At 40.6% G+C, this 25938-nt stretch overlaps 1 protein-coding gene across 4 annotated transcripts in view; it reads right to left on the bottom strand.

Annotated features, from left to right (window-relative positions):
• The window catches only part of STS (steroid sulfatase), a 124858-nt gene that overhangs the window by 89503 nt on the left and 9417 nt on the right, over positions 1 to 25938 (bottom strand). For all 4 annotated transcript variants that reach the window (XM_076357989.1, XM_076357973.1, XM_076357981.1 and 1 more), the window contains 3 exons: positions 4657 to 4809; positions 2754 to 2875; positions 35 to 157 (listed from right to left, as the gene is read on the bottom strand). In XM_076357989.1, the coding sequence (XP_076214104.1) occupies positions 35 to 157; positions 2754 to 2875; positions 4657 to 4802 (391 nt within the window). In that variant the 5' untranslated portion in view covers positions 4803 to 4809. The remainder of the gene's footprint in view (positions 1 to 34; positions 158 to 2753; positions 2876 to 4656; positions 4810 to 25938) is intronic.

Consider the following 25938-nt stretch of genomic DNA (forward strand, 5'->3'; position numbering starts at 1 on the left):
TTAAAAATAATGCTGTGTATGTATGCAATTTTACCTATTAGAGCTGTTGCATAACCTCTCTGCTTCAGGAGTTTGGAAAAAGTTATTTCTTCAGAAGGAAGTCCCCCAGAAGAGGCGGAAAATAAGAAGACACCAACTCGTGAGAAGGCGGCCATTCCTAAGTACAATGAAAATGAATGAGACTTGGATAATATAATGAAACAATTTCCATTCATTCTTTCTGCATGCACTTTTTTACTTTAGGTGGTGTCACTTAAATGACATATTACCACCAGATGCTAAACATTGCAAGTGGCAGATACAATCATCCATTTAGTTGAGTGAGGTCTTTTCTGTATTGACACCAGAAATTGAGAAGTGGAGAAAAAATTTTCTGCTTATAACTGCGGGGCCAGCCATCACATAAACAGCTGCAGCCCCTTCTGTAGATGTTCTAAGGTATAACATATCTGAAAGAAGTTGAGCTTGCATAATTTATTTTTCTTGTACACAGAGAAGGAATGGAGCGAGGTCACTCCCAAGTTCTACTCTCAGAACTTCCGCTTTCCTCATACGTGGTTTTCTACAAGCCTCTAAGGTTATTTGAGAGAAGGGAGTTGAAGTAGGGCAGTCTTACAGCTGGGCATGTAAATATCATTAAGTCAAAAAAGAGCAAGAGAGAGTCTGATTCTGGAAACAGAGTGCGTAGGGCACTCAGCTTTGATGGGAGAGGACCAGTGCTCCAATGGCACGAAGACACATCATTCAATGCACGCAGAATGCATTAAAGCAGCATCAGGTATCAGCTAACAAGACAACATCTAAATAAGGCACAGTAATTTCTATATACTGAGAGTCTGAGGAACACAAACTTGAGCTTATAAACTACTCTCAGGATGAGGAACTTGAGAGCTCAGGTTCATGAAAATTAGATTACTAGGATTCCAGATGAGAGCTGGCTCCGAGTATAGACAGACAGAACACAGAACATCTACGCAAATCTGTGCAGACTTCTCCAGGAAGTCTGAATTATGCAAATGGATGATTGCAGTGCCAAAGTTACATGACTGATGTAGACAACCGGAATCTTCCCTCAGGTATCCCTTGTGGTTAGATGAGAAAAAGACTCGTTAGACTGGTTTATTAGAGAGCTCAACCTACCCCTCAAATGTTGACTTCAGTTTTTCACCCCAGCTAGCTTTACTGATCAACAGTTTAGGTAGTTTTAGTCATCTATACATATCTATACTTTATTTATTATATATTTATTTATATTTATTTTTATGTACTTTGATCTCTTGTAACTGAAATCAGTGTAATTCCCTTAAGTTACCAGAATGAAAGTACAGAACCATGATTTTGCGGGTTTTTTTTCATCATTACCTTTCTATGAGTTTGTGTCTCATCAAATACTGCATTTTGGAATAGTTTTCTTCAGCTCTATTAGCAGGAGTTTTAAATTTCTAACATTTTATTCCACAGCGTGATTCTAGTATCTTCTATAATAATCCTTTACTAGTTCTTCACTGATGTTTGGAAGTAGTCCATACTTAGCAATTTCATAATTTAATTAAGACAATGTTCAATTTTTGCACCTACATGGAAATGATTAAGTATGACTGAGAGCAGATCAGTTAAGAAAAAAATCATTTCAAATGCTGAATGTGATGGATCGTAATGGAAAGTGACCTGTGGCTTTACCTACAGTAAATATTAATAGCAATATAGCTGTAACAGGTATATAAAATTTTCCTTTGCAGCTGAATGTAATGGAAAATTTAGCAAGTTATATTAGCTGGCACTTTTGCAGAAGCTTGTTACTTGATTTGAATGAGCACGAACATATCAAGTAGGCTCCAGAGTCTTGCTTTGCCTTCATTCCCAGAAGCAAGGACAGGATGTTTTATCACTAATGAACAAGTGATCTTATTAATGTATAATGATCCTTGCTAAAAATGATGTTAAAGGAATGTTAAAGTTGCATGTCTAAGCACTGAAGGGCTCAGTTCCAGCACACTAAAATAAACAGACTGGATCCCTACTGACTCAAATGGGCTTTGGATCAGGTATTTTAAAAGTAAGAGAAGCTATTAAATGCATGTATTCATAGGATACTTAACACTGTGTATGGGTAGACATGGAACAAAAATACTTAGAAAGAAAGGAGATTTTTTGCTTTGTTCTTCCCAGCTTTAAGGGCTGCTGGAATACCTTAACGAACTGTCTTTCCCCCCCCTCCCCTGAAAAAATAACAATTTGTCTAAACCAAAAGGTTTTGTAGAAACAGAAATGTCTGAGCAGAAGGATTCACACTGGCTTCTTCCACTGTGTCTTTCTAGATGCATCTCTGTGATGTTCAACACCCAGGCTGCCCACCAACATCCTGGGAGCGGCCTGAATGCAGCTGGGGAGGCAGGCAAAGAGCCCACGGTCATTTGGACAGTGGAGGAAGTCGATGGAATTTGTCTGCTCCTTACATTAAATAACCACAATCAGATTTTTTCCTCAGTATTTAAAAAAAAATCTTTTTCTCAATTAAAAAAACCCCAACTTTATTTTTGTGTTAACTCTTCTGAAACATGAAAATTTCATAGAATCATAGAATATGGAAGATTTCAAATGTTGATCAACTCTGCTGAGCTTGTTTAGTCACTGAAATGAATACCTAACCCAGTAATGATAAAAATATCAAGAAAGGCCAGAATAAAAATTGCATACAGTTTACTGCACATAAAATATGATATTTATATATAAATAAAGTAATGGGATTTTACCTGATCTGATAGGATATCGCCCTGTCAGGAAAGCTGCCCTGCTTGGAGTACAAAGTGGGGATGCTGCTATGTGCTGAGTAAGTGTCACTCCTTCCTCTGCTAGCTTGTCAATATTAGGGGTTCTAGAAAAACATAAGCAGGAAAAAAAATAAAAGAAGACACAGAGATGATTATTTGGAAATGGACGTGGTGAGAGCAAGGCATCCGAGGCAAAAACTATCAGGAAAATCAAATTAAGACTTACTGTATGCAAATTATCCAAACCATGGTGGTGTTGCAATTCTAAACACTGTCGTGTCAAATATTTTTACATTAGGTGTCAACACTGAACTGAGACACTGTGGCATTGTGCCAAAAATCTCTTTCCCCACTTTCATCTACTCATCATGGTCAGTACTACACTGTGACACCTGGACGTGTTGTACTGCAACCCTTTTTAATGCATTCCTTGATCCAGAACTGTAACTTTGCTACTTACATGGCCTTTCTGCTTCAGCAATGGGGAGAGGAGAGACTGGAGAAAGGTTGTGCTTCCTTACCCCCTACTTGGTGTCACTTCTCTCTTTCCCCAGCAAAAGTTTTTTCAGGTAGGGGTAATGTTGTGTGGTGGTATCAGTTATTAGGAGAGATTCAAACAGTCATGACTCTGTGTTAGGCTCTATATTAATGATGTTTACATGTCTGACATGACTATGTCTGCAACACTAGACCCAGGAGCACATCCAAGTTTCCATATCTGCATGGGAAACTTGTCTGTGACCTGGCTCATCATGCAGATGAAAATTGGTTCCTGGAGGAAGAAGTCATGTGCCCTTGGTTCTACAGAAAGAAAACTAGGAATACAGACTGGTCAGGAACTGCAGCACGCTCCAATAGGTCCCTGACCTGGGATATTAATGACCATGACCTCAAGGCACACTAGTGCTCCCATCATCTAAGTCTGAAGAGTCAGAAACATTAATTATCCTCAGCCTTCTTTGCTATCTATAACATCACCTACTGATAACTAGCAGTATGGTGGAATTTCTTCGTACTCCAAAGATCTAATTCTGAATTGTCACATGAGAGAACATAGATCTTGGAGGAATTCTGGTCTTGGGAGGGGAGTGATCCAAGCAACAGTGTTGTATATTTTTTTTCCTGTTTAAAACTAGAAGCCGTAACTTGAGTGATTTTTGTTGAGTTTGAGTTATGAGGAGTTTTTACTTCCAACAAACTTCAGCAGGAGCAAGAGTATTTAACATTTGACAGGACGGTGCTTTTAGTCTGAGTGTTGTATTTAACTTGATCAAAGACTTTGCACCACTGAAACACAATGACTACGTACAACCTGTGCTGTTTACACAGCCATCATACCTAAGCTGGTAGTAAGGATCATACTGGGGAACACTGCTGAATTACTCAGATATATTAACATTTATTTTAATGAATTTATTGACTGAAGCATGAAGATAAATGAAGGAAAAAATCAGCACTTTATTTCCAGTTGGTTAGTGACAAGCGTGTCTCAAATCACGAGTGCTTCAAAATATGCTTTATTCATAGTATTTCTGTCATGTATATTTTGAAAAAAAATTGTTGATTATACTTTGCTTCTCTAGACCTACTCTTATTTGGTTGGTTGCTCAATTCTCTCTTTATGATGCAACTTTTCAGCAGGATAAATACCTCAGAAAAGTCTTTTTTTCTTATTAAGAAAAGAAAACAAAGATCGACTATTCTGTTCTCTGGAAAGGTGGTTAACTTTGGTTACTTATAAAGAATCTAATCAAATCTCTGAATGTTTTGGTGTTTTTAACTTTACAAATCTAAAAAACTAAAATATAAAAAACTAAATTTAAAAAAAAATAACTAAATAAAAAAAAAAAATAAAGCTATGACTCTCCCAAATGTATCATCATACCTTAAGGTTCTGTTCCCATAACATCCAAGGTCTCCAATACCAAGATCATCAGCCATCAGTAAAATGACATTGGGATTTGAAGCATGGTGGGTATCGACACTGTTTATGGCACACTGGCAAATTATTACAAATAAAAGGAGTCTCATCTTCTTCCTGGTGTGTAAGAACAGGTGGAAAACATAATAGATAAAGACCTTTTTTTTCATTTGACTGTTAATTTAATCTAAACCTATTATTGCCCCGGATTGTATAGTAGAAGAGAAAAAGAAAATTAGATTGTATGTTTTTATTTGACTTTTTTTTCTCAAGAGGCTTATTATTTTCTCTGTCATATTTTTTAAAAATAAACATGCATCTTTTAGTACATAGCTAATCTTTCCTTCCACACCTTTACACAGATGAAGCCTTTAAATAATGACAAACAAAGAACCAGTGACAACCTTAGTGACAATACTTTTGCATACACAGATGCACTACACAGCAGTAAATCATAAGAGCAAATAAGGCTTTTTTTTTTTTCTTTAGCTATAAATTTGATTTGAGGAACACAGAAACTAAAATCATTTAAGACCAAAATTTCCAAGGTTCATTGCAGAAAAAAAGTTCATCAATTCTGCTACTGAAGTATTTTCAGCATTTTCTCTTCAGCAAGGGAAAAAAAAAAAAATCTGCTGGAGTTTCTTGACAGGAATGAGTATTATGGCAAAGGGGATGAAGAGATGCACTGCCAAATTATTGAAAGGAATGTTTAAGAAAAAGCTCTTTATAAACTTTTTAAATATCAGGGCCTATAGCAAAATTATGTAAAAATATTTGATATCCTATCACAATGTTCTATAAACAAAGCTCATGCTATATCCAACTTAAAACAGGAAGAACAATGTATTGTACACAATACTACACACCACTATATGCTTTTATGACAAAAGTACAGTCTATTGCAGATGTGCATGCTATGAATACTATTTTACCTAAACAGCAACTTGTCATATCTCTGTTTTAAACTGCATTGACTATGCCCTGGCTGAAATTGAGTGTCTCTAGGCTGTGATGGACTGTGCCAGGTATACACATCAAAAAACGAACAGAGACTGTCTCTCTTTTGCCCCTAGTAATACTCCCACCTTTTCTGGATGCAGGCAGCCTTTTTCAAATGCAGATGAGACATGAGTCACACCTGCACTCTGGATGTGCAGGTGTCTTGCTGGGACAAGAAGGAAAGCGGAGGAAACCAAGACTGAGGTAGAAATTTGAAAGTGAAAGAGTAGGCAAAGGAACTAGAAACAAGAACTTCCAGAGAGAATGGGGACAGCAGGTCAAGAAAGAAAAAACTTGTAAATCAGCGAGTTATGGTAGATAAAAGTAGCTGGAGAGAAGATAAAGAAGCCAGAACTGGAAGAGCTGGTACAAAGAGACTAGACATCAAGAAACACAGATTCTTAAATCAGTGAGGTGTGGTGGGTAAAAGTATCTGTAGCAAAGACGAAGTAGTCAGAACTGGAAGAGCTTGCACTGACTTGAATAAAGAGCAAGAAGGGAAGCTTGAGACCCAGTTGGAATGAGAATTGAAATGGTAGAGGGTTTAAGAAACTGGAAGGGATAGTATGACAGTGAATAGGAAAACAAATCAAGGAAAAGAGGTGAGAGAACTGGGAGTGTCTGGGATGAAAGAACTGAGGAGTTATGATTAAGGAAGATGAAGGGAACTGATTGGAAAGAAGAGCCTGCGCAGATAAGACATGGGACTGACACAAGCTAGTACAGATCAAGATAGTGGGGATCAACCAAGACAGACTGGGACTTCTGATTCCCAACCTTCATTATTGCCATTCTGTCAGAAAGTACAGGTGCAAAGAGGATTTAAACTCTTTCAGTGCTTGTTCACATACAGATAAAACACTAATAATAATATTAGCTGATTTTTACTGCTTAACATACACTTTATGACCCATTGACCTCACTTTGATGACAACAGTTCTGGTTTAGACTTCAGCTGACAACACCTGAAGATCCCAGCCTTATTACTGTGGCAACAGATCATTACCTGGTTTACCTCATGGGAAGGAAACTACTTCATTTCAGACATGAAAAATACATACACAAACTTTAAGAATGCACTGGGTTTGGCTGGGAGAGTTAATTTTCTTCACAGCAGCTAGTATGGGGCTGTGTTTTGGATTTGTGCTGAAAACAGTGTGGATAACACAGGGATGTTTTTGTTACTGCTGAGCAGTGCTTGTACAGAGTCAAGGCCTTCTCTGCTTCTCACCCCACCCCACCAGCGAGTAGACTGGAGGTGCACAAGAAGCTGGGCGGGGAAGACGACCAGCCTGGCTGAACAGGGAGCTCTTGCTGGGACTCAGGAAAAAAAGGAGAGTTTACCACTTGTGGAAGAAGGGGCAGGCGACTCAAGAAGAGTACAGGGATCTCGTTAGGTTGTGCAGAGAGGAAATGAGAAAGGCAAAAGCCCAGCTAGAACGCAATCTGGCCGCTGTCGTTAAAGACAACAAAAAAAGTTTTTACAAATATATTAATGACAAGAAGAGAGCCAAGGAGAATCTCCATCCTTTATTGGATGCGGGGGGGAACATTGTCACCGAGGATGAGGAAAAGGCTGAGGTACTCAATGCCTTCTTTGCCTCAGTCTTTAACAGGCAGACCAGTTATCCTCAGGGTACTTGGCCCCCCGAGCTGGAAGACAGGGACGGCGAGCAGGATGAACCCCCCATAATCCAAGAGGAAGCAGTCAATGACCTGCTACGCCACCTGGATGCTCACAAGTCTATGGGGCCGGATGGGATCCACCCAAGAGTGCTGAGGGAGCTGGTAGAGGAGCTCACTAAGCCACCCTCCATCATTTATCAGCAGTCCTGGTTAACAGGGGAGGTCCCGGATGACTGGAGGCTTGCCAATGTGATGCCCATCTACAAGAAGGGCTGGAAGGAGGATCCGGGGAACTACAGGCCTGTCAGCCTGACCTCGGTGCCGGGGAAGATTATGGAGCGGTTCATCTTGAGGGCGCTCACAAGGCATGAGCGGGACAACCAGGGGATCAGGCCCAGACAGCACGGGTTCATGAGAGGCAGGTCCTGCTTGACCAACCTGATCTCCTTCTATGACCAGGTGACCCACCTAGTGGGTGAGGGAAAGGCTGTGGATGTGGTCTACCTGGACTTCAGCAAGGCCTTTGACACCGTCTCCCACAGCATTCTCCTAGAGAAGCTGGCGGCTCATGGCTTAGACAGGTGGACTCTGCGCTGGGTCAAAAACTGGCTGGACGGCCGGGCCCAGAGAGTTGTGGTGAATGGAGTTACATCCAGCTGGCGGCCGGTCACGAGCGGTGTTCCCCAGGGCTCAGTACTGGGGCCGGTCTTGTTCAATCTCTTTATCAATGATCTGGATGAGGGGATTGAGTGCACCCTCAGTAAGTTTGCAGGCGACACCAAGTTGGGCGGGAGCGTTGATCTACTCGAGGGTAGGAAGGCTCTGCAGAGGGACCTGGACAGGCTGGATCGATGGGCCGAGGCCAACTGTATGAGGTTCAACAAGGCCAAGTGCCGGGTCCTGCACTTTGGCCACAACAACCCCATGCAGCGCTACAGGCTTGGGGAAGAGTGGCTGGAAAGCTGCCCAGCAGAGAAGGACCTGGGGGTGTTGGTCGACAGCCGGCTGAACATGAGCCGGCAGTGTGCCCAGGCGGCCAAGAAGGCCAATGGCATCCTGGCCTGTATCAGTAATCGTGTGGCCAGCAGGAGTAGGGAAGTGATGGTGCCCCTGTACTCAGCACTGGTGAGGCCGCACCTCGAATACTGTGTTCAGTTTTGGGCCCCTCACTACAAGAAGGACGTTGAGGTGCTGGAGCGTGTCCAGAGAAGGGCAACGAGGCTGGTGAGGGGTCTGGAGAGCAAGTCCTGTGGGGAGCAGCTGAGGGAACTGGGGTTGTTTAGCCTGCAGAAAAGGAGGCTGAGGGGAGACCTCATCGCTCTCTACAACTCCCTGAAAGGAGGTTGTAGCGAGGTGGGTGTCGGTCTCTTCTCCCAAGTAACAAGCGATGGGACGAGAGGAAATGGCCTCAAGTTACGCCAGGGGAGGTTTAGCTTGGACGTGAGGAAAAATGTCTTTACTGAAAGAGTGGTTAAACATTGGAAGAGGCTGCCCAGGGAAGTGGTTGAGTCCCCATCCCTGGAGGTATTTAAAAGATGAGTAGATGAGGCGCTTAGGGACATGGTTTAGTGTGTGGTGGTGTTGGGTTGACGGTTGGACTCGATGATCTTAGAGGTCTTTTCCAACCTCAATGATTCTATGATTCTATGACACAGCCAGAACAGTTGACCCCAACGGACTAAAGGGATATTCCATACCATACGACGTCATGCTCAGCATATAAACCTGGGGGAAGAAGGAGGAAGGGGGGGACATTCAGAGTGGTGGTGTTTGTCTTCCCAAGTAACCGTTACGCGTGATGGAGCCCTGCTTTCCTGGAGATGGCTGAACACCTGCCTGCCGATGGGAAGCAGTGAATGAATTCCTTGTTTTGCTTTGCTTGCACGCGCAGCTTTTGCTTTACTTATTAAACTGTTTTTATCTCAACCCACAAGTTTTCTCACCTTTAGTCTTCCGATTCTCTCCCCCATCCCATGACGGGGGGAGTGAGTGAGCGGCTGGGTGGTGCTTAGTTGTCAGCTGGGGTTAAACCATGACAAACCAAGACTGAAACACTAACCACGTTCTGCTTGGTGGGATGCACCTAACCAACGCTTCATCAAATTACCATACTAATGAAGCTGTGTAGCACCTGCCACAGTGCAGGCTTTTAATCTGTGCAGTAGCTTTACCTTTCTTCCCTGAAAGGATAAACAAGTGTGAATTGCTTCCCATGCATTGCAAGAGAACAACTAACACACTGACCCATAGGATAGGAGCAACCTGCTGCTGTATCTTACGTTCCTACTCCACTGTTCAGACTGCGAGGGTCTCAAGGACCATGGTAATAGGGATGTTGAAACAGGTGACATATATGTTGGTGACATTATATATAGAGTCGCATGGATGCTCACAGGACGTGCACATTTATTTCACAGAATTACTGAGTGCCCTCAATTTTGCTGTAAGCTTCTGTGGCAGGTGCACCTGCCCTGATAAAGACTGGGGGCATTAAGACCACTGGGTCCTTACTTTTTGCACCCTTACTTTCCCACCCGTACAGTGGCGAGTGCTGACCATCACGTACACACTTTGGGCCAGTAATAATGGTCACGTATACACCTCAGGCAAGGAGTAAGAAAGTCAAGGCTCTCAGCCAATTAGAACTGACCACAGATCAGATTCAACTAGGGTATAAATGGAGCCCCGCGGAGTGCAAGTTGAGTCGGTCCTCCTCGGAGCAGCAGGTCTGCAGTCGGGGACTCTCAGCTTGGGTCAGGATGCTGCCCAAGGAAACTCCTCGAGGTTGAGAGCCCTCATCTTATAGGTGAGTGACTGTGCACATTTTGGATCCTCATTTCTAAAGCTGGCTGTGCAGTACTAATTACTTGTACACCATCCTGAACCTGTGGTTTACTGATGTTGTCGGAGTGTTGACGCCTCATTTCTAGCTAGTTTTCTCTTAAACAATTTTGGTTTAAATAAAGTTTATTTTTGAAAAATCACCTGCCTAATTTGATTTCGTAAGCCTCTGCGATAGCTTCACATTGTCTGAATAAAACCTATAAATATACACTCCTGCCACTAATAAAACCGTCATTTTAAAGGCACAAAGCTAACTGTTTTGCAAGTTTTACAAACAGTAATTCCAAGATTTAACTCAACTGGTCCAAGCAAAACATTGTGTTTTAATTCGAAGGTGTGGAGCTATGGAGAGTAGTCTTTTTGAATATGTGTAGGGTCTTTAGCCACTAATGAACAGAGCAAATTAATTTTCCTTTTACTGAGCAAAGTTACTGTTGGAAACCACAGTAGTAGCTGTATTTTATTTTCCAGAATGAAAGAAATCTAAAAAATGAGTGGAATATCTTAGAAATTAACTGACTATAATTTATCTGAATTTTAAAACAATTTCTTCTGTGTAGAGACAAGATCAGCAGGAAAATAACCTACTCAACAGAATACCTAAGAAAATTAGTCACCTTGGTCAATGTTTAAAATCTTCTGCGCTATATGTTATATAGCCTCTTCATATAATATTTTTAAAGAAATCTACACAGCAAAATTAACAATAGCTGTGCCCAGTATCAACTGGATCATTGCAAAGGCTGAAAATCTCTTATTGTCTGGATCTATTCCTGGAGAAGTCAGCCTCATTTAGTACCTTCATTTCTCATTTTGCAAATCAACAAAAAAAAAAGTTATTCATAGAATGGTTTGGGTTGGAAGGGACCTTAAAGATCATCTAGTTCCACCCCCCCTGCCATGGACCACTACCCCAGGTTGCTCAAAGCCCCATCCAACCTGGCCTTGAACACTTCCAGGGAAGGGCCATCCACAACTTCTCTGGGCAACCTGTTCCAGTGCCTCGCCAACCTCATAGTGAAGAATTTCTTCCTTATAGCTAATCTAAATCTACCCTCTTTCAGTTTAAAGCCATTACCCCTTGTCCTATCACTACACGCCCTTGTAAAATGTCCCTCTCCAGCTTTCTTGTAGGCCCCCTTCAGGTACTGGAAGGCTGCTATAAGGTCTCCCTGGAGCCTTCTCTTCTCCAACCTGAAGAGCCCAAACTCTCTCAGCCTGTCTTCATAGGAGAGGTGCTCCAGCCCTCTGATCATCTTTGTGGCCCTCCTCTGGACCTGCTCTAACAGGTCCATGTCCTTCTTATGCTGGGGGCCCCAGAGCTGGACACAGTACTCCAGGTGGGGTCTCACCAGAGCAGAGTAGAGGGGCAGAATCACCTCCCTCAACCTGCTGCTCATGCTTCTTTTGATGCAGCCCAGGATATAGTTGGCTTTCTGGGCTGCAAGCACACATTGCCAGCTTTTGTTGAGCTTCTCATCAACCAACACCCCCAAGTTGTTCTCCTCAGGGCTGCTCTCAATCCATTCTCTGCACTGCCTGTGTTTGTGCTTGGGATTGCCCCAACCCACGGGCAGGAGCTTGCACTTAGCCTTGTTGAACTTTATGACATTCACATGGGCCCACCTCTCAAGCCTGTCAAGGCCCCTCTGGATGGCATCCCTTCCCTCCAGCATGTTGACCGCACCACACAGCTTGGTGTCATTGGCAAACTTGCTGAGGGTGCACTCAATCCCACTGTCTATGTCGCCGAGAAAGATGTTAAACAGTGCCGATCCCAATACCAACCCCTGAGGAATGCCACTCATCCACTGGTCTCTACTTGGACATCGAGCCGTTGACTGCAACTCTTTCAGTGTATCTCATCAGGTCCCATGGACTTGTGCACCTTCAGGTTCCTTAGAAGGTCTCGAACCTGATCTCCTACAGTGGGCAGCTTTTCATTCTCCCAGTCTCTGTCTTTGCCTCCTGTGACTTGGGTGGTGTGGCTTGAGCACCTGCTGGTGAAGACTAAGGCAAAAAAGTCATTGAGGACCTCCGCCTTCTCCATATCCTGGGTAACCAGGTCTCCCGTTTCATTCCAGAGAGGGCCCACATTTTCCCTTGTCTTCCTTTTATCACCAACGTACCTATAGAATCTTTTCTTGTTGCCCTTGATGTCCCTGGCCAGATTTAATTCTATCAGGGCTTTAGCTTTCCTAACCTGATCCCTGGCTGCTCCGACAATTTCTCTGTATTCCTCCCAGGCTACCTGTCCTTGCTTCCACCTTCTGTAGGCTTCCTTTTTGTGTTTGAGTTTGTCCAGGAGCTCCTTGTTCATCCATGAAGGCCTCCTGGTTTTTTTGCCTGACTTCCTCTTTGTTGGGATGCATCGCTCCTGAGCTTGGAGGAGGTGATCCTTGAATATTACCCAGCTTTCTTGGGCCCCTCTTCCCTCCAGGGCTTTGTCCCATGGCACTCTACCAAGCAGGTCCCTGAAGAGGCCAAAGTCCGCTGTCCAGAAGTCCAGGGTAGTGAGCTTGCTGTGCGCCCTCCTCGGTGCCCTCAGGATCTTGAACTCCACCATCTTTTGGTCACTGCAGCCCAGGCTGCCCTTGAGCTTCACATTCCCCACCAGGGCCTCCTTGCTGGTGAGAACAAGGTCCAGCATAGCACCTCTCCTCGTTGGCTCCTCTACCACTTGGAGAAGGAAGTTATCATCGATGCATTCCAGGAACCTCCTGGATTGCTTATGCCCTGCTGTGTTGTCCCTCCAACAGATATCAGGGTGGTTGAAGTCCCCCATGAGGACCAGGGCTTGTGAGCGTGAGGCTGCTCCTCTCTGTCTATAGAGGGCCTCATCCGCTTGGTCTTCCTGGTCAGGTAGCCTGTAGCAGACCCCCACCGTAATGTCACCTGTCCTTGCCCTCCCTTTAATCCTGACCCACAAGCCCTTGGTCAGCTCCTCATCCATCCCCAGGCAGAGCTCCATGCACTCCAGCTGGTCATTGACATAGAGGGTGACACCCCCTCCTTGTCTCCCCTGCCTGTCCTTCCTAAAAAGCCTGTATCCCTCCATCCCAACACTCCAGTCATAGGAGCCATCCTACCACGTCTCCGTGATGCCAATAAGGTTGTAGTCCTGCAGGCGTGCGCACGTCTCTAACTGCTCTTGTTTATTCCCCATGCTACGTGCGTTTGCATAGAGGCATTTAAGTTGGGCCCCCGATGAAGCTGTCTTACTGGCTGGAGTTCCTTTGTGCTGCTCTTCAGGCGCTCTCCTGCTGACCTGTGTTCCGTCTCCAGGCTCTGGGCATCTATTGCTGGCCCTGGCATCAAACTGGTAGGAGTGGGATGGATTGAGGTTCCCCTTCCCCAGCATCTCTAGTTTAAAGCCCTCTTCACCAGCTCAGCAAGCCTATGACCGAAGATGCTCTTCCCCTTCTCTGACAGATGGACCCCGTCAGCCCCTAGCAGACCAGGTTTCTCAAAGCGAGTCCCATGGTCTAAGTAGCCGAATGCCTGGCTGTGACACCAGTCCCGTAACCATTTGTTGACTCGCCAGATTCGACTGGCCGTTTCAAACCCCTTCCCTTTGACCGGCAGGATTGATGAAAGAACTACCTGTGCTCCCGAGTCCCTTACCACCACTCCCAGGGCTCTGTAGTCCTTCTTGATAGTCCTCAGACTGTTCCTGGCTGTGTCACTGGTGCCCACATGAAACAGCAGCAGCGGATAATAGTCAGTGGACTGTACGAGGCTTGGTAGTCTCTTGGTGATACATCCCTGATACGAGCCCCCGGTAAGCAGCACACCTCTCTAGAGAGTACGTCAGGTCGGCAATGTTATTGAAAGATGTTATTGAAAGAAATGTTATTGAAAGATGTCTCTGATACAATATTTCTGGATACTCCTTCAGACTGAAGGAGTATCTGTAGACACACTCCTGCATTGGGCTACTTGCCTCCACTTGATACCATGTCCCTGAAGTGAAATCAACAAGGAAACAGGGAAAAAAAAATAATTCAAACAATTCTGATTTCTCTGGTGTACTCTTTCTGCAGCAGACTTTCATGCATCCTGAAGGGATGTGCTTGGAAAGCAAGAAAAATTGGATAGATGAAATTGAGTGGAACAGACAACAGCAAAGAATTACGGAGGAGTAAAGAGGGAAGGACGTGAGAAGAGTGAAGGTCTGAGAATGCTGAGGCTCGCCTGTGTCACACCAGGATTTTTAATGGTGAAAAGACAGGCATGTGCAGACCTAACATGAAAATGATTGCACCAAATCAGATGAAGCTTTCCCTTAACTTAGTATTTGGTCTCCAAAAGCAGCCAATCCAAATGCTTAAGGAAAGAATACAAGAAACTTGGCAAGTATATGCTTTTACTACTGTGCCCTTCTAGCTTTTGGCAGTCAGTATTTATGGTATTTTAGACAGGAGAGCACTGTATTCAATAGGTCCCCATGGATCTTTTTACCTTCATGAATTGTTTTAGTCCATTTTGAACCAAGTAACTTTTTTTTTTTTTGCATTGTCCCAATTTTCTTTATTTTTGTTTTACTTCTACAACATCCTTTAGATGTTCCTGCAGTAGGCTTCAGCTTTGAAGGCCTATGTTCTAGATTCAGATGGCAACATTTTTCCTTAACTGCGTGTAGGACACATAAGTGCAATTTTTAATCCCTGCTTCACTTTTCCTGTGGTATAATAGGAATAATAGTACCTCCTTCCCCAGGTGGCTGTTGAGTAGATTTAAGAAGGTGCTTGATTTCCTACAAGAGCCACATAAGAATTCGAATTTCATACATGCTATTTCAAACTACAATACTTTAATCATCATATATGAACATATATACATGCATACATACATAGATGTGTTGATATACACGTCTGCACGTGCATGTGGGTGTATATACACACATATCCTACTTTTTCTACGTATCTCCAAATTACATTATTGGGATTCTAATATATATATTTTTTATTTGTATTAAAACAACTTAAGTATAAATATGTCAGGACAAAAGGATGAAAACAAATAATAGATATAATCCACGATTTGTTGATATTTCATATGAATTTACCAAACACTTCTTTTAAGTTTTAGTTTTCTACATTAAAAAATGTTGGCAGATCATACAGAAGCCGAAGAGTTATTTCCCCCCCCCCGCCCCCAGGCTAATTGGCTCAAGATATGGCTAGTTGTTTCATCCTTATCCTGATTACTACAGACACATGCATCCCTTACAAGAATGATGGTATGAAACTCTTTCAAAGCCCCCTTCCCAACTGAATCATCCCAGCATTTTTATTGTTTGATTAAGCAATTTATCTCTAATCTACTCTTTTAATATAACAGAACCCTTTGAGAAAATGCTTAATATACTTTATCCTTGAAGGTATAGTATTTGCTGATGAAATAAGCAACATGGAAAGATATTCACCTCATTAAAAAATGCTGTGCTATCCCTAAGCGGTAAGCAAAAGAAAAGAAAAAAAGAAGATTTTACCTTGCTTAACTGAATGTCAGAACTCCAAAAATTTCCCTAAGAGTCATAAAAATCACACTGTAAACAAACTAGAAGACAACCCTGCCCTCCATAAGATTCTGCAAAGAGAAATTTCCTCAGTTTCATGAGAAACAAAAAAGTAAGTTTTTAAATTGTAACAAATGGTAAAGTAATATTATATACTATTAATAATTTTCTGATATCCGCTTAAGATTCATTCAAATCTCTCAATTAATTCCTCTCTTACAAGTCAGTCATATCTGTTGCATCTTTTATGTCATATGACCATGAAAAGAGAAGTAAAACCATACACTTTTGGCCTGGTCCTAATGCCAATTCATTTAGACAAACATTACTTTGCATTTGCAACAAGCTAAGACCATGCAAAAAGTCAGTTATGGCATCCTAATTGATGACTGGTAACTCAATCTCAGTAATATTATTGCTTCTAATATTTATTTTTATAGTGTAAACTCACTATTTCTTAATGCTGATTTTTCAATATTTTGCTATTTCTCCTCCTTCCTGGTAAGATACCTTCTCAGAATCCTCTCCAGTCCCGAGAGCCAGACGTGCTCCTCCCATTTCCTCAGGTCCAGGCACATTTGACGTGCTTATTAGTTGTTGTTTTTTTTTTTTTTTTCTGGAAAAGCCTAAGTGACACAGGAATATTCCATCCTACCTATTGGTTAGGCACTTCAAATTCAGTGCCAGATTAGGACGACTATTTGTTTTCCAGGTTGGAACTGATTTGCATTCAGCCCTCTCACGGCGTGGGCAGAGAGGGCTGGGTCTGTCTGTATCTGTAAACTGATATCTGTGCTAGTAAAAAAGCTGGAATTCTTTTCTGAAAAGTGCCATTAGATTTCAATATGCATCTTGAGGTAACTACGTACATAAATGAAAATCTGTATTTAATTTATTAAAGGTTTTCTCATTCTAAGACAGAAATTTCACTTAACATGAGCTGGGAAAAGCAGCAGAACAAATAATCATGTTTCTTGTTCAAGCATGATTAATAACGGGGTCTGAATCAAACGGAGATGAAGCCACACAGCCTCCATCAGATATAAGTTCAATTTAAGTATCTTTTTAAAATGGTCTCTCAAGAATTTGCTAGATTCATCTCAACTAAATTACAGAACTTAATGGCAGTATGAATAAATAATAAACATTATTTCTGGTAGTATATTATAACCTGAATGGAAGATAAGATTATCTTTTGTGATAGAATCCCATTATTTTATTTGTAATAAAAACTCTGTATAATTACATACACATATTAGAGCATATACTCTTTTCCATGATTACTGTTTCACAATATTCCTTCTGTTAGCTAAATGCTCATTAGAAATTTAATTTTGAATATGGGCTCTGGTCAGCAATATAGCAAAGGAGAATCATAAGATAACACAGGTAGTCATCCTAATTACCAGTTATGCACCACACTGAAAGAGAAAAATCTTTTCATTTAAAAAAAAAAAATCGTAACTACTAGTGACTATGTCATGTCCCTTCCTTGAAACCACAGACAAGTGTTCTAAACAATTAAGAGAAATCTTTCAGATTCAGTAATTGCACATTATTAAAATGTGTGAGCATGTATGAAGGATGCAGCTCCGCTCTGTCTTTACAGTTCACCACTTCACAAGGATTTTAGGTCTGTTTCTCTCTGCATACATTTTGTGTTTAGCGTAAATATATAAAAAAATTACCATTAGATGTTGATGGAACAGAAAGATGAGATGGATGAAAAAGCTTCATTTCTGAAATCCTTATCAACCTCAGTAAATATTACATGACACTGACTGACAATGTGTAAAACTGTTGACATATGCTATTATTAAGTATCCGTTTTAACGTGCATGCCTGTTAGAGTAAGAACTTTACAACGCTATATTAACCAATGTAATATGACACTTGCTTACATACTTTGAGGGCTTAGCTAAACCCATCCATGATATCTAGCTTAATTAATAGTTTTGAAAGCCGTCGAGTAAGGGTTTTTCTTAATATACCAGAGCTAGATGATGTGTGAAATGATTATTTTTGATATTGCCTTTTTCAAGAGTGTCAAATGAACATGAGGAACAAGAAATTGTGTGACTAAAACTACTTCTGTTTTTATGATAAGAAGCAGATAAAGACTGTACAGCTCTGCAGGACTGTGAGTCTTACACGTGGAATTAACAGAAGAGTTTCATTAAGTCCATTTGAATTGCACCAACATATAGACCATAGCTTCATCTCATTGACTGGTTACAGTCTCCTCACCTTTACCCAACTGTAGCCAAACTGGTCTCTTCTGAGTTTCCATTCATATTCAAAGTAATAGTCCACAAAAATGTTTAAAAAGGAAAAAAACAAGTCTAATTATATGTAACATTGGACTAAGACACTAAACACCAATACACTGCCTTCACAGGGATAGCGCACAGATGTGAAGGTTGGTATGTAAGTCCTGCTGTAAGTCTTTGGAGGGACAGTAAGACAAATGACCAACCACTTAACACTAGATTTTAATTTCATCCAATTTGAAAGCAGTTTCTAAGCCTTTTTCACTGAAATGGTAGTTTTTAAATGCCTATTAGAGGAAAACATGAAACCTAACAAGAGGGAAAAAACCAACTAACCTCAAAACCCCCCAAAAAACATCTTTCTCCCCTGAGTTACTCACTGGCATCCTCTGGAGTCTGTCAAGATCAAAGCTTTGGATTTTATAACATAATATTCCTCTATCTACAACCACTTTTCTAGTCAGAGTTGTTTACCAGAGAAATTGCAGTGAAATGGCCAGTTAATTTTTCTTAGCTACATAAAGCTAGCAAGTAGCACATCAATAAAATGATCCAGTATGTTATACTATTTCCAAAAGGATGTTTCATTTAAAGAAAAGAGAAGTTGCATTTACATTAATTTGCTCTCAAAGTGTGGGATTATTATTTTTAAAACAGCTCTATTGTTATTTATACTTGTATTATGGTAACACTCAAGGGCTCTCAGTACAGCTGATTGTACCAGATACAAAAATTGAGAAAAGGCTGCATTCAGCCAATATTAATTTTACCCATGTAGAAGTAAAATGCCTAGATGGCCCATATCAACTAGGCACTCATGGTGCAAACCAATCCATCTGAATTTATTAATCTTCAAGTTATGCATTTAGTCTGAGCTAATTATCTAGGCTTCCTCTCTAATTAATAGGAAGAGACAGGCACCTTAAGAGGATGATTCATCTCTTAAGATTGCTATAATGAAATGTTGGAAGTGATGCTCGTGATCTTTTTCCGCAGACTAGAAAGAGAGCCTAAACACCTAGTTTAGACTAGATGTATACAAAAGGAATAAAGTTACATGAAATAAATCCTACCTTGATGGTGGACTGGACTATTACTTACGTCCCACCTTTGTGTTCTTTCCCAGAAACACTATTAGAAAGAACATGTATTAGAAAAAGTATTAGAGTGTAAGAAAAAACCACACCTCCCATGTTTATCAAAACAAAATTTCACTTGTATCTGCATTTGGATTATCTCAGTTTACCAAGCTACTGAAACCAACACCACTTTTTCATGGTAATGTTTTGGATGTAGGTGTCAATGTGTTGGCAGCGGGGGGCTGCAGGGGAGGCCTCTGCGAGAAGAGACCAGGGACAGCCCTGTGCCAAACACAGTCAGTTCCAGCCAGGTCTGCAATGGACCCACTACAGGACACAGCTGAGCCCATCAGCCAAGCTGGGGGCACCTTGGGGAAACGTATTTAAGAAAGGGCAAAAAACGCTGGGGGGAAGGAACACAGAGAGAAGGGCGGTGGAGGGCAGAGAGAGAGAGAGGAGGAGGAGGAGGGAACAAGGCCAGAGCAGTAGGAGGTGCTCCAGACTGGAGCAGGTACGTGCCCAAAGGGACTGTGGCCTGTGAAGGGCCTACACCAGAGGATAGGAAAAAAGTGAGCAACAAGGAGTGGCAGAGGGAAACGGCTAAGCGCTGACTTCGTCCTCCTGTGCCACCCATTGCTGAAGGGACTGAGTGCAACCCGCAGCAGTAAGTCAGCAGGAGGAGACGTCTGGAGTGAAGGTGTGGAGACTAGGAAGGTGGAAGAGAAGAATCTGAAGTTGATGTGGGGAAAGTGGGAGGGAAGGTGTTTTTCCTGCATGTTTAAATGTTTGTCCTTTTTTGTTGTTTCGCGATACTCCAATCAGCAATTAAACATTTATGCTACCTGGCAATAAATTAAGTTAAATTCCCCAAGTTGTTTTGCCCACGACAGTACTTGGTAAGTGATTTCCCTGTCTTTATTTCAACCCATGAGTCTTCTCACTCCTGTTCCTCCTATCTTCTCCCCCATCTCACTGGGGGGGGGAGGAAGTGAGCGAGCATCTGTGTGGGTGCTTGGTTGTTAGCCAGGGCCAACCCACCACATCTCAGACGAAAAGGGATGAATGGATCCAATGGCAAATTACTTTCATTGATTACCATTAGCCAAAAGTTTCTTTTCTGTGATCCAATCCATCTAGATTCTAAGAGTGAACCTTTTACCAGGGAGAGAAATGACAAAGCTTTTTAAGTAAAAAAAAAGTTCAGTCTGAGATCAACTGACTTACAGTGTTGCTAGTGTAAGCAGGAGGCTCACAAGACATAAATGAATAGCTTCTCCTTCCTCTTAATTTGCACAAGTAAGAGACATTTAAAATAAACAAGTGTAGCTGCTTATTGAAGACCAAGTTCCTTCTCTACAGTTTCTAAAACAAAGGAAAATCTGGCTTATGTTACTTCTGTCATACAACTAATATTCAGGGAATTTTTGACAAAAATCTTTCTAGTGGGGGAAAAAAAAGAAATTTTAAAGCAAAAAAAGTTTTTTAAAATAGAGCAATTTAAAAAAATAAGTTGTTCTCCTTTACTTTTACACCTAGCAACATAGCCTGCTTAGCATTTACAAGGTGAATCCAAAGCACTTCTGTTGTTCTTTTGGGCCAGGAGGTATTTTTACTACTTTTTTTTGAACAGGGTTAAAAGATTAAACCCCAAACCACCCATTTTTTATGACCTAATGCAAAATTAGAACAAAGAGAATAGAATTATGCATTCATAATTTTTATTTTTCCCCAATTAAGGCAGAGATACTCCACTAACATTATTCATTGTAAACACTAAAAGTACAAAATAGCTTTAAAATCAAATACAATTATTGGAAAACAGATTTGAAAAACAAATCATGAAATTAGGAGGTCTTATAAACCAGGAAAATATTTACCCTGGAAAGAACACTTGTACAGTTAGGAAGAGAAGGATTATGAGCTGCATAGGGGCTATATAGCTGCCTGATTGCAAACTACATAGATCAGAATCTTCTAAAAAAATGTGCAAGCCAAAGGGCAAAGACATTTACAAAATAAGGCGTATGTGTTAGCGAACTTTTTATCCCAATTCCAAAGATTTTTTCATTTACTAATTTCAGTAAGCATACTAAGGAAAAACTGATTACTCCCCCATCAAGAAAAAAAATAAAAATAAAAACTGTGAATATACTTAGCTTGGCGAAATATTTGAGGGATAGAACTTAAACGTCATAGGATTAGGCAACAATTAGAATGAAAGTCTTAAAATGAAGGATATCTGAAACAGCAAATAATTCTAAGAGTAAAAATATCTGCCTACAATACAAGAGGAGTCTAAGTGGGTCCTTAGAGTCTGACAGAAAAAAAAAAAAATCTTGAACAAACAGCATAGAAATGCATATATTGTATTACAGCAATACAGGAAAAACAGCAGTTTAAGCCATAAGGTATCCAGGTTCTTTCTGCCCTGTGTGAGTTGAAAACTCTTGCTCCTTCCCTCCCCTTTCTTTTCTCTAGTTTGTTCTTTCATAGGGACTCTAGGAAATTTGTAAGTTCTTGCTGTTAAAACAGAACACCATCCCTTCGCACATAGGAGCTAAGAGGCAAAATCCCAACACGACAAAATGAAAATTATCATTAGCTCAAGACTATTCACTTAATTTTCACCTTATTTTGTATGACATGTTAAGAGCATAAATAAATACAAAAAGTATTCCAAAAAGGCATTTTTTTCCATTTTCTTGTGGTACACATTTTCTTGTGGTACACCAGTATTAACTTCCTTTTAACATTTGAACAGTTTCTCAATAATAGCTCCAGGGGTCTCATTAACTTTTGGCCTGGACTGGAGCATGCTGCAAGTATGTTTGAAGCGAATAACATGCTTTTTCAAGTGTATCAGAATGTCTTTAAATAAGTTTTTAAGAACGGACATTTTCTTTAGCTCTGTGCCTTTAGGTACAACACAACCTTATGCTTTTAAAGCACGGATTCTGTTCATCAGTGAAAAAGAACATATCGCCCCCTCTGTCCAACATGCATTTCTCAGGACTAATACTTTACTGCTATTATTAGGCAGCTGCTATAATAAACAACATATCCAGTTGTCTACTATAACAACTTATATGAACTGGAGACATGATGCTTCTTACGCAGCTAAGAGTAACTTTTGTAAATGACTAATCCATGTCAACAGCTTCTAATTTTCTTCATCATAGTTGCCAGTTCTGTCAGCAGTGCAGAATATAAACATTAACAGAAAAAGAGGATAAAGTAGCCTTGTAGCTTATTGACTTTGACTTCTAATTAAATAAATTAAATTAATTTAAATAAATAAATAAATTTTGTAACACTAGGGATTCCTGCAGAAAGCATGTTCACATACACCACCATACAACCACCAATCTGGCTAGTTTAAGACAATGTCAGAGGAAAACAGGTCTGTCTGAGCTCTGTACCCTAAGATTTCCTCATGAGTATGGCTGATCAACTGATTCTTTAGCATGGTAGAAAAAAAGAAGAGGCCATTTTTACACCATTACCTTTTAATTTAAAACATTTGTCCAGGATGCAGAAAATCTGAGGTCACTATCATTGTGAATCTGAAGCAGTTCAAACTTGTATGTTCACAGCCCAGAGTGCCACAGCCACAATTTTTGTTAAGCACTTCTTAACAGTTCATCTCAAATGTCCTGTCTTCCTCCTATCCCTATTCTTACCCTAAACTTCTCGCCCTAAACTAATTTTATTTAATTCCTCCTCATCCCCAAGCTTCCTCTCATACAATCAAGAAGCCACCCCACAAACTCTTCTGCAACCCTAATCTTTCTAAACCATACCCTACCATTCCAAATCCCTTCCTACTCAAGAATCCCATATTAATGTGCCATTGATCTAAACTCAGACTGAATACCTCTTGGATGCAGCTGCTCGACTCCTCCAATTCTGCTTGCGCGGGTACTGCTATTATCACTACCACTCTACCATTACTACTCTTGATGCTGCTGTGTCTCGCTGCTTGCCTCCTCCATGTCTTCTCTCCCCACAACATAGGCCCTTCCACCGGCCAGCAGTATACAGCGCTTGCTGTTGGTTACTGTGGCTCTCCTGGTATTAAAGCAGCCTCAGCTGCTGGTCTGACAGGGATTTAACACAGGTCTGCACTTAACTAAAATCCACCCAGAGAGCCCCCTAAGGGCAGAAGCAAAAAATATGTTTGTGAGAAAACAGGATGTATGGAATCCGTATTATTAACGAGTCATTACAAAACTGCATAGCAAGCAATCTGTGTGGATTCTGTTCAAGACTTGTTTGGGTTAAATAGGCTTCTCCTCTTTCATCTTCCTTCTTCTTGTCTCAGCATGGTTGCCAGAATGCCTTTCTGTTTAAGCCTGGCAGATACAACCTGTTCAGAAGTGATGCTTTTTCCTTACCTTTTCTCTTTCTTTATTATTGCTTGCCATACTCTCTCTCACAGTGATTCCTCTTACAGATACTGTCCCCTCAGTAGCTGTGTTTACCCCCAGTTAGCAGGTTGGATGTGTATGAGATTACAAAGGAAGAGATTACATTTATTTAATATCACTTAAAAAGTTACAGTTAAGTCTTGCAGGCTTCCACCTTTGAATCAAAGGGATTTTGTCAGATTACATACACTGCACACAAACTAGAGTCACTTCAAAACTACAAGCTTATTTCAGAAGCTAACCCGCTCCAAAACTATTTAAGAATTCATTTCCATTTGATTCCTGAAACAGAGTCCATAATCAAAATTACATACACTTTTAACATTACTTTTTAAACAACCAGAGCTTAAGTGATAAGAAAAAAACCACTCTTGCACAGCTGGAAAATGTCCTAGTTCACAAACACCCTGCTTTCTTTTTAGTTCAAAACGCTTTCACAATTCAAGTAAAGCTTATGCTCTTCTTAACCCGTTGTAGGCGGAGGATGTTCTACCCCATTGAAATACCCAATAAAGAAGTGCATTTTGTTACAAAATAATTTGCCACTATAGTTGATAGTATCTTACAGGCTAGAGTAGACACTATTAGCGTCCCTTTTTTCTTTCTTATATGAAATACATTGCATTAAGTTAATGAGGAAAAGACAACACTGCATGTTATTACTTCTCATAATTGCTAATTTCCTGCCATGAACAATTTGCTTTGAGCTGTGAAAGAATATAAATTCCAACTATATGTGACCTCAATGTTTACAATGAAACTATATATAAATGATAGACTTTGGAGTAGGAGGGACATTTTACATTGCAGCACAGAATTGTTTCAGTTTCTGCTTCTAGTTTTCAAACAAGATGGCTGCACACTTATTATCAGTAAATGGGTACAAAGTCCAGTCACATGAACTGAAACAGAAGGGTGGAGGGGAAGAAAGAAGGACAACACTGAAAAAGACAACTTCTTAGTATACAACATCAGTAATATTTCTTAATAAGAAACTACTTCAGTAGTAGGAAACAATCTCAACATGTTTTCATAACGCATATATACACACGCCTAACCAAGACACTTGTTTTAGTTTGTTGCTGAAGATCTCCTGTTAGGCTTTTCAAATGCTAGTGACTTTGCATCATATTTTTGGAAAACAACTGCAGTGCCAGAATCTCAGGTACATTTCTGCCTTCGCTACACATGGTAAGCGTTCCTGCAGAATATCTACATAGCAACTTCTGAGAAACCACATTAAAACACCTTTTTCAGTATAATCTCAGATCAGCGGTTTTCAAACTTTTCCATATGAGACACAGAACTATTTAGAAATTCTCTCTACATAAATACTGTACACCATAGCCCATCGTGGTTTGCTCACTAAGCAGTCTCTTAGAAACTGTATGTGACCCCAGAAAACGACTGCTCCCAGGAAGTCCAAGGATCCCAATACGAAAAAAACATTCATTAAACTTTGCAAAATGCTAGCTAGTTTATGTATTATTCTCCTCCCTCCACCCCAATTTATGTATTTTTCATAAGGAAACTTGATCAGGAAGAGAAAGACAGATGTCCAAAGATGTGTGACAACTGATGCCAATGAAACATAACAGAATCCAAGACCTGCATTCTACACATAAAATTTTACTTTTCTTCCAGGCAAAATACTGAAGCTAACAATGACTGGGAGAATCAAACTAAACTAATGTTTTTGAACAGCTGTCTAAATGCAAACTTTAAATTATGTTTTTCTGTGGTTCAAGAAATCAGTACAGCTTGTTCAGAGCTCTTCTCCTGAATTTTTCTTTAAACCTTTGAAAAACTGCACCTACTGTCTTGAAGAAAGCATTAACAAGTGAAAATAAAGACAATTTTAAAAAATCTTCTCAACCTCCCTAAAATAACCAGATAGTTTTTAATCTCTTTGATAGTCATGTTTTCAGATAAGACACATTTTATAAGGTATGGAGAAAAAATCCTTCATATAGACATAGGAAGCAGTATGAGAGATACAACAGATGAGATGCAACATCCATTGGCAAAACACAAGAATATTTGTACTTCACCAAGTTTCTTATGTACACACACTGCAATTCTTCAGAGATGTATAACAATAACTATTTACTTACAATAAATTTTATTAAAACAAATTATTAAGCAACATTAATTCAAAAACTTGTGATCATGTAAATTAGAAGAAAGTAGTGATAAAACAAGGATACGCATGCCAAAGTATAGATGGATTGAATGAAAAGCAGACTTGTCTGTGCTAATTAACGTGACAATTCAAGGCATTTGATATGGAAAACCAAAATGCAGCATAAAAAGATCTATCCATTCTAACTAAAACAGTATGCAAAAAAATTACGATGCGTTAACGAGTGAAAAAACAAGCATCCTCTCCTATCCAAACCTGAGCACTGAATGAAGACTGAATGGAGGGTTTTTCTTTGTTTGGGTTTCTTCTCCATGTTTGATTAGAAATCACCAAA

Source organism: Aptenodytes patagonicus, chromosome 1 (assembly GCF_965638725.1).
Source record: "Aptenodytes patagonicus chromosome 1, bAptPat1.pri.cur, whole genome shotgun sequence".
NCBI lineage: Eukaryota > Metazoa > Chordata > Aves > Sphenisciformes > Spheniscidae > Aptenodytes > Aptenodytes patagonicus.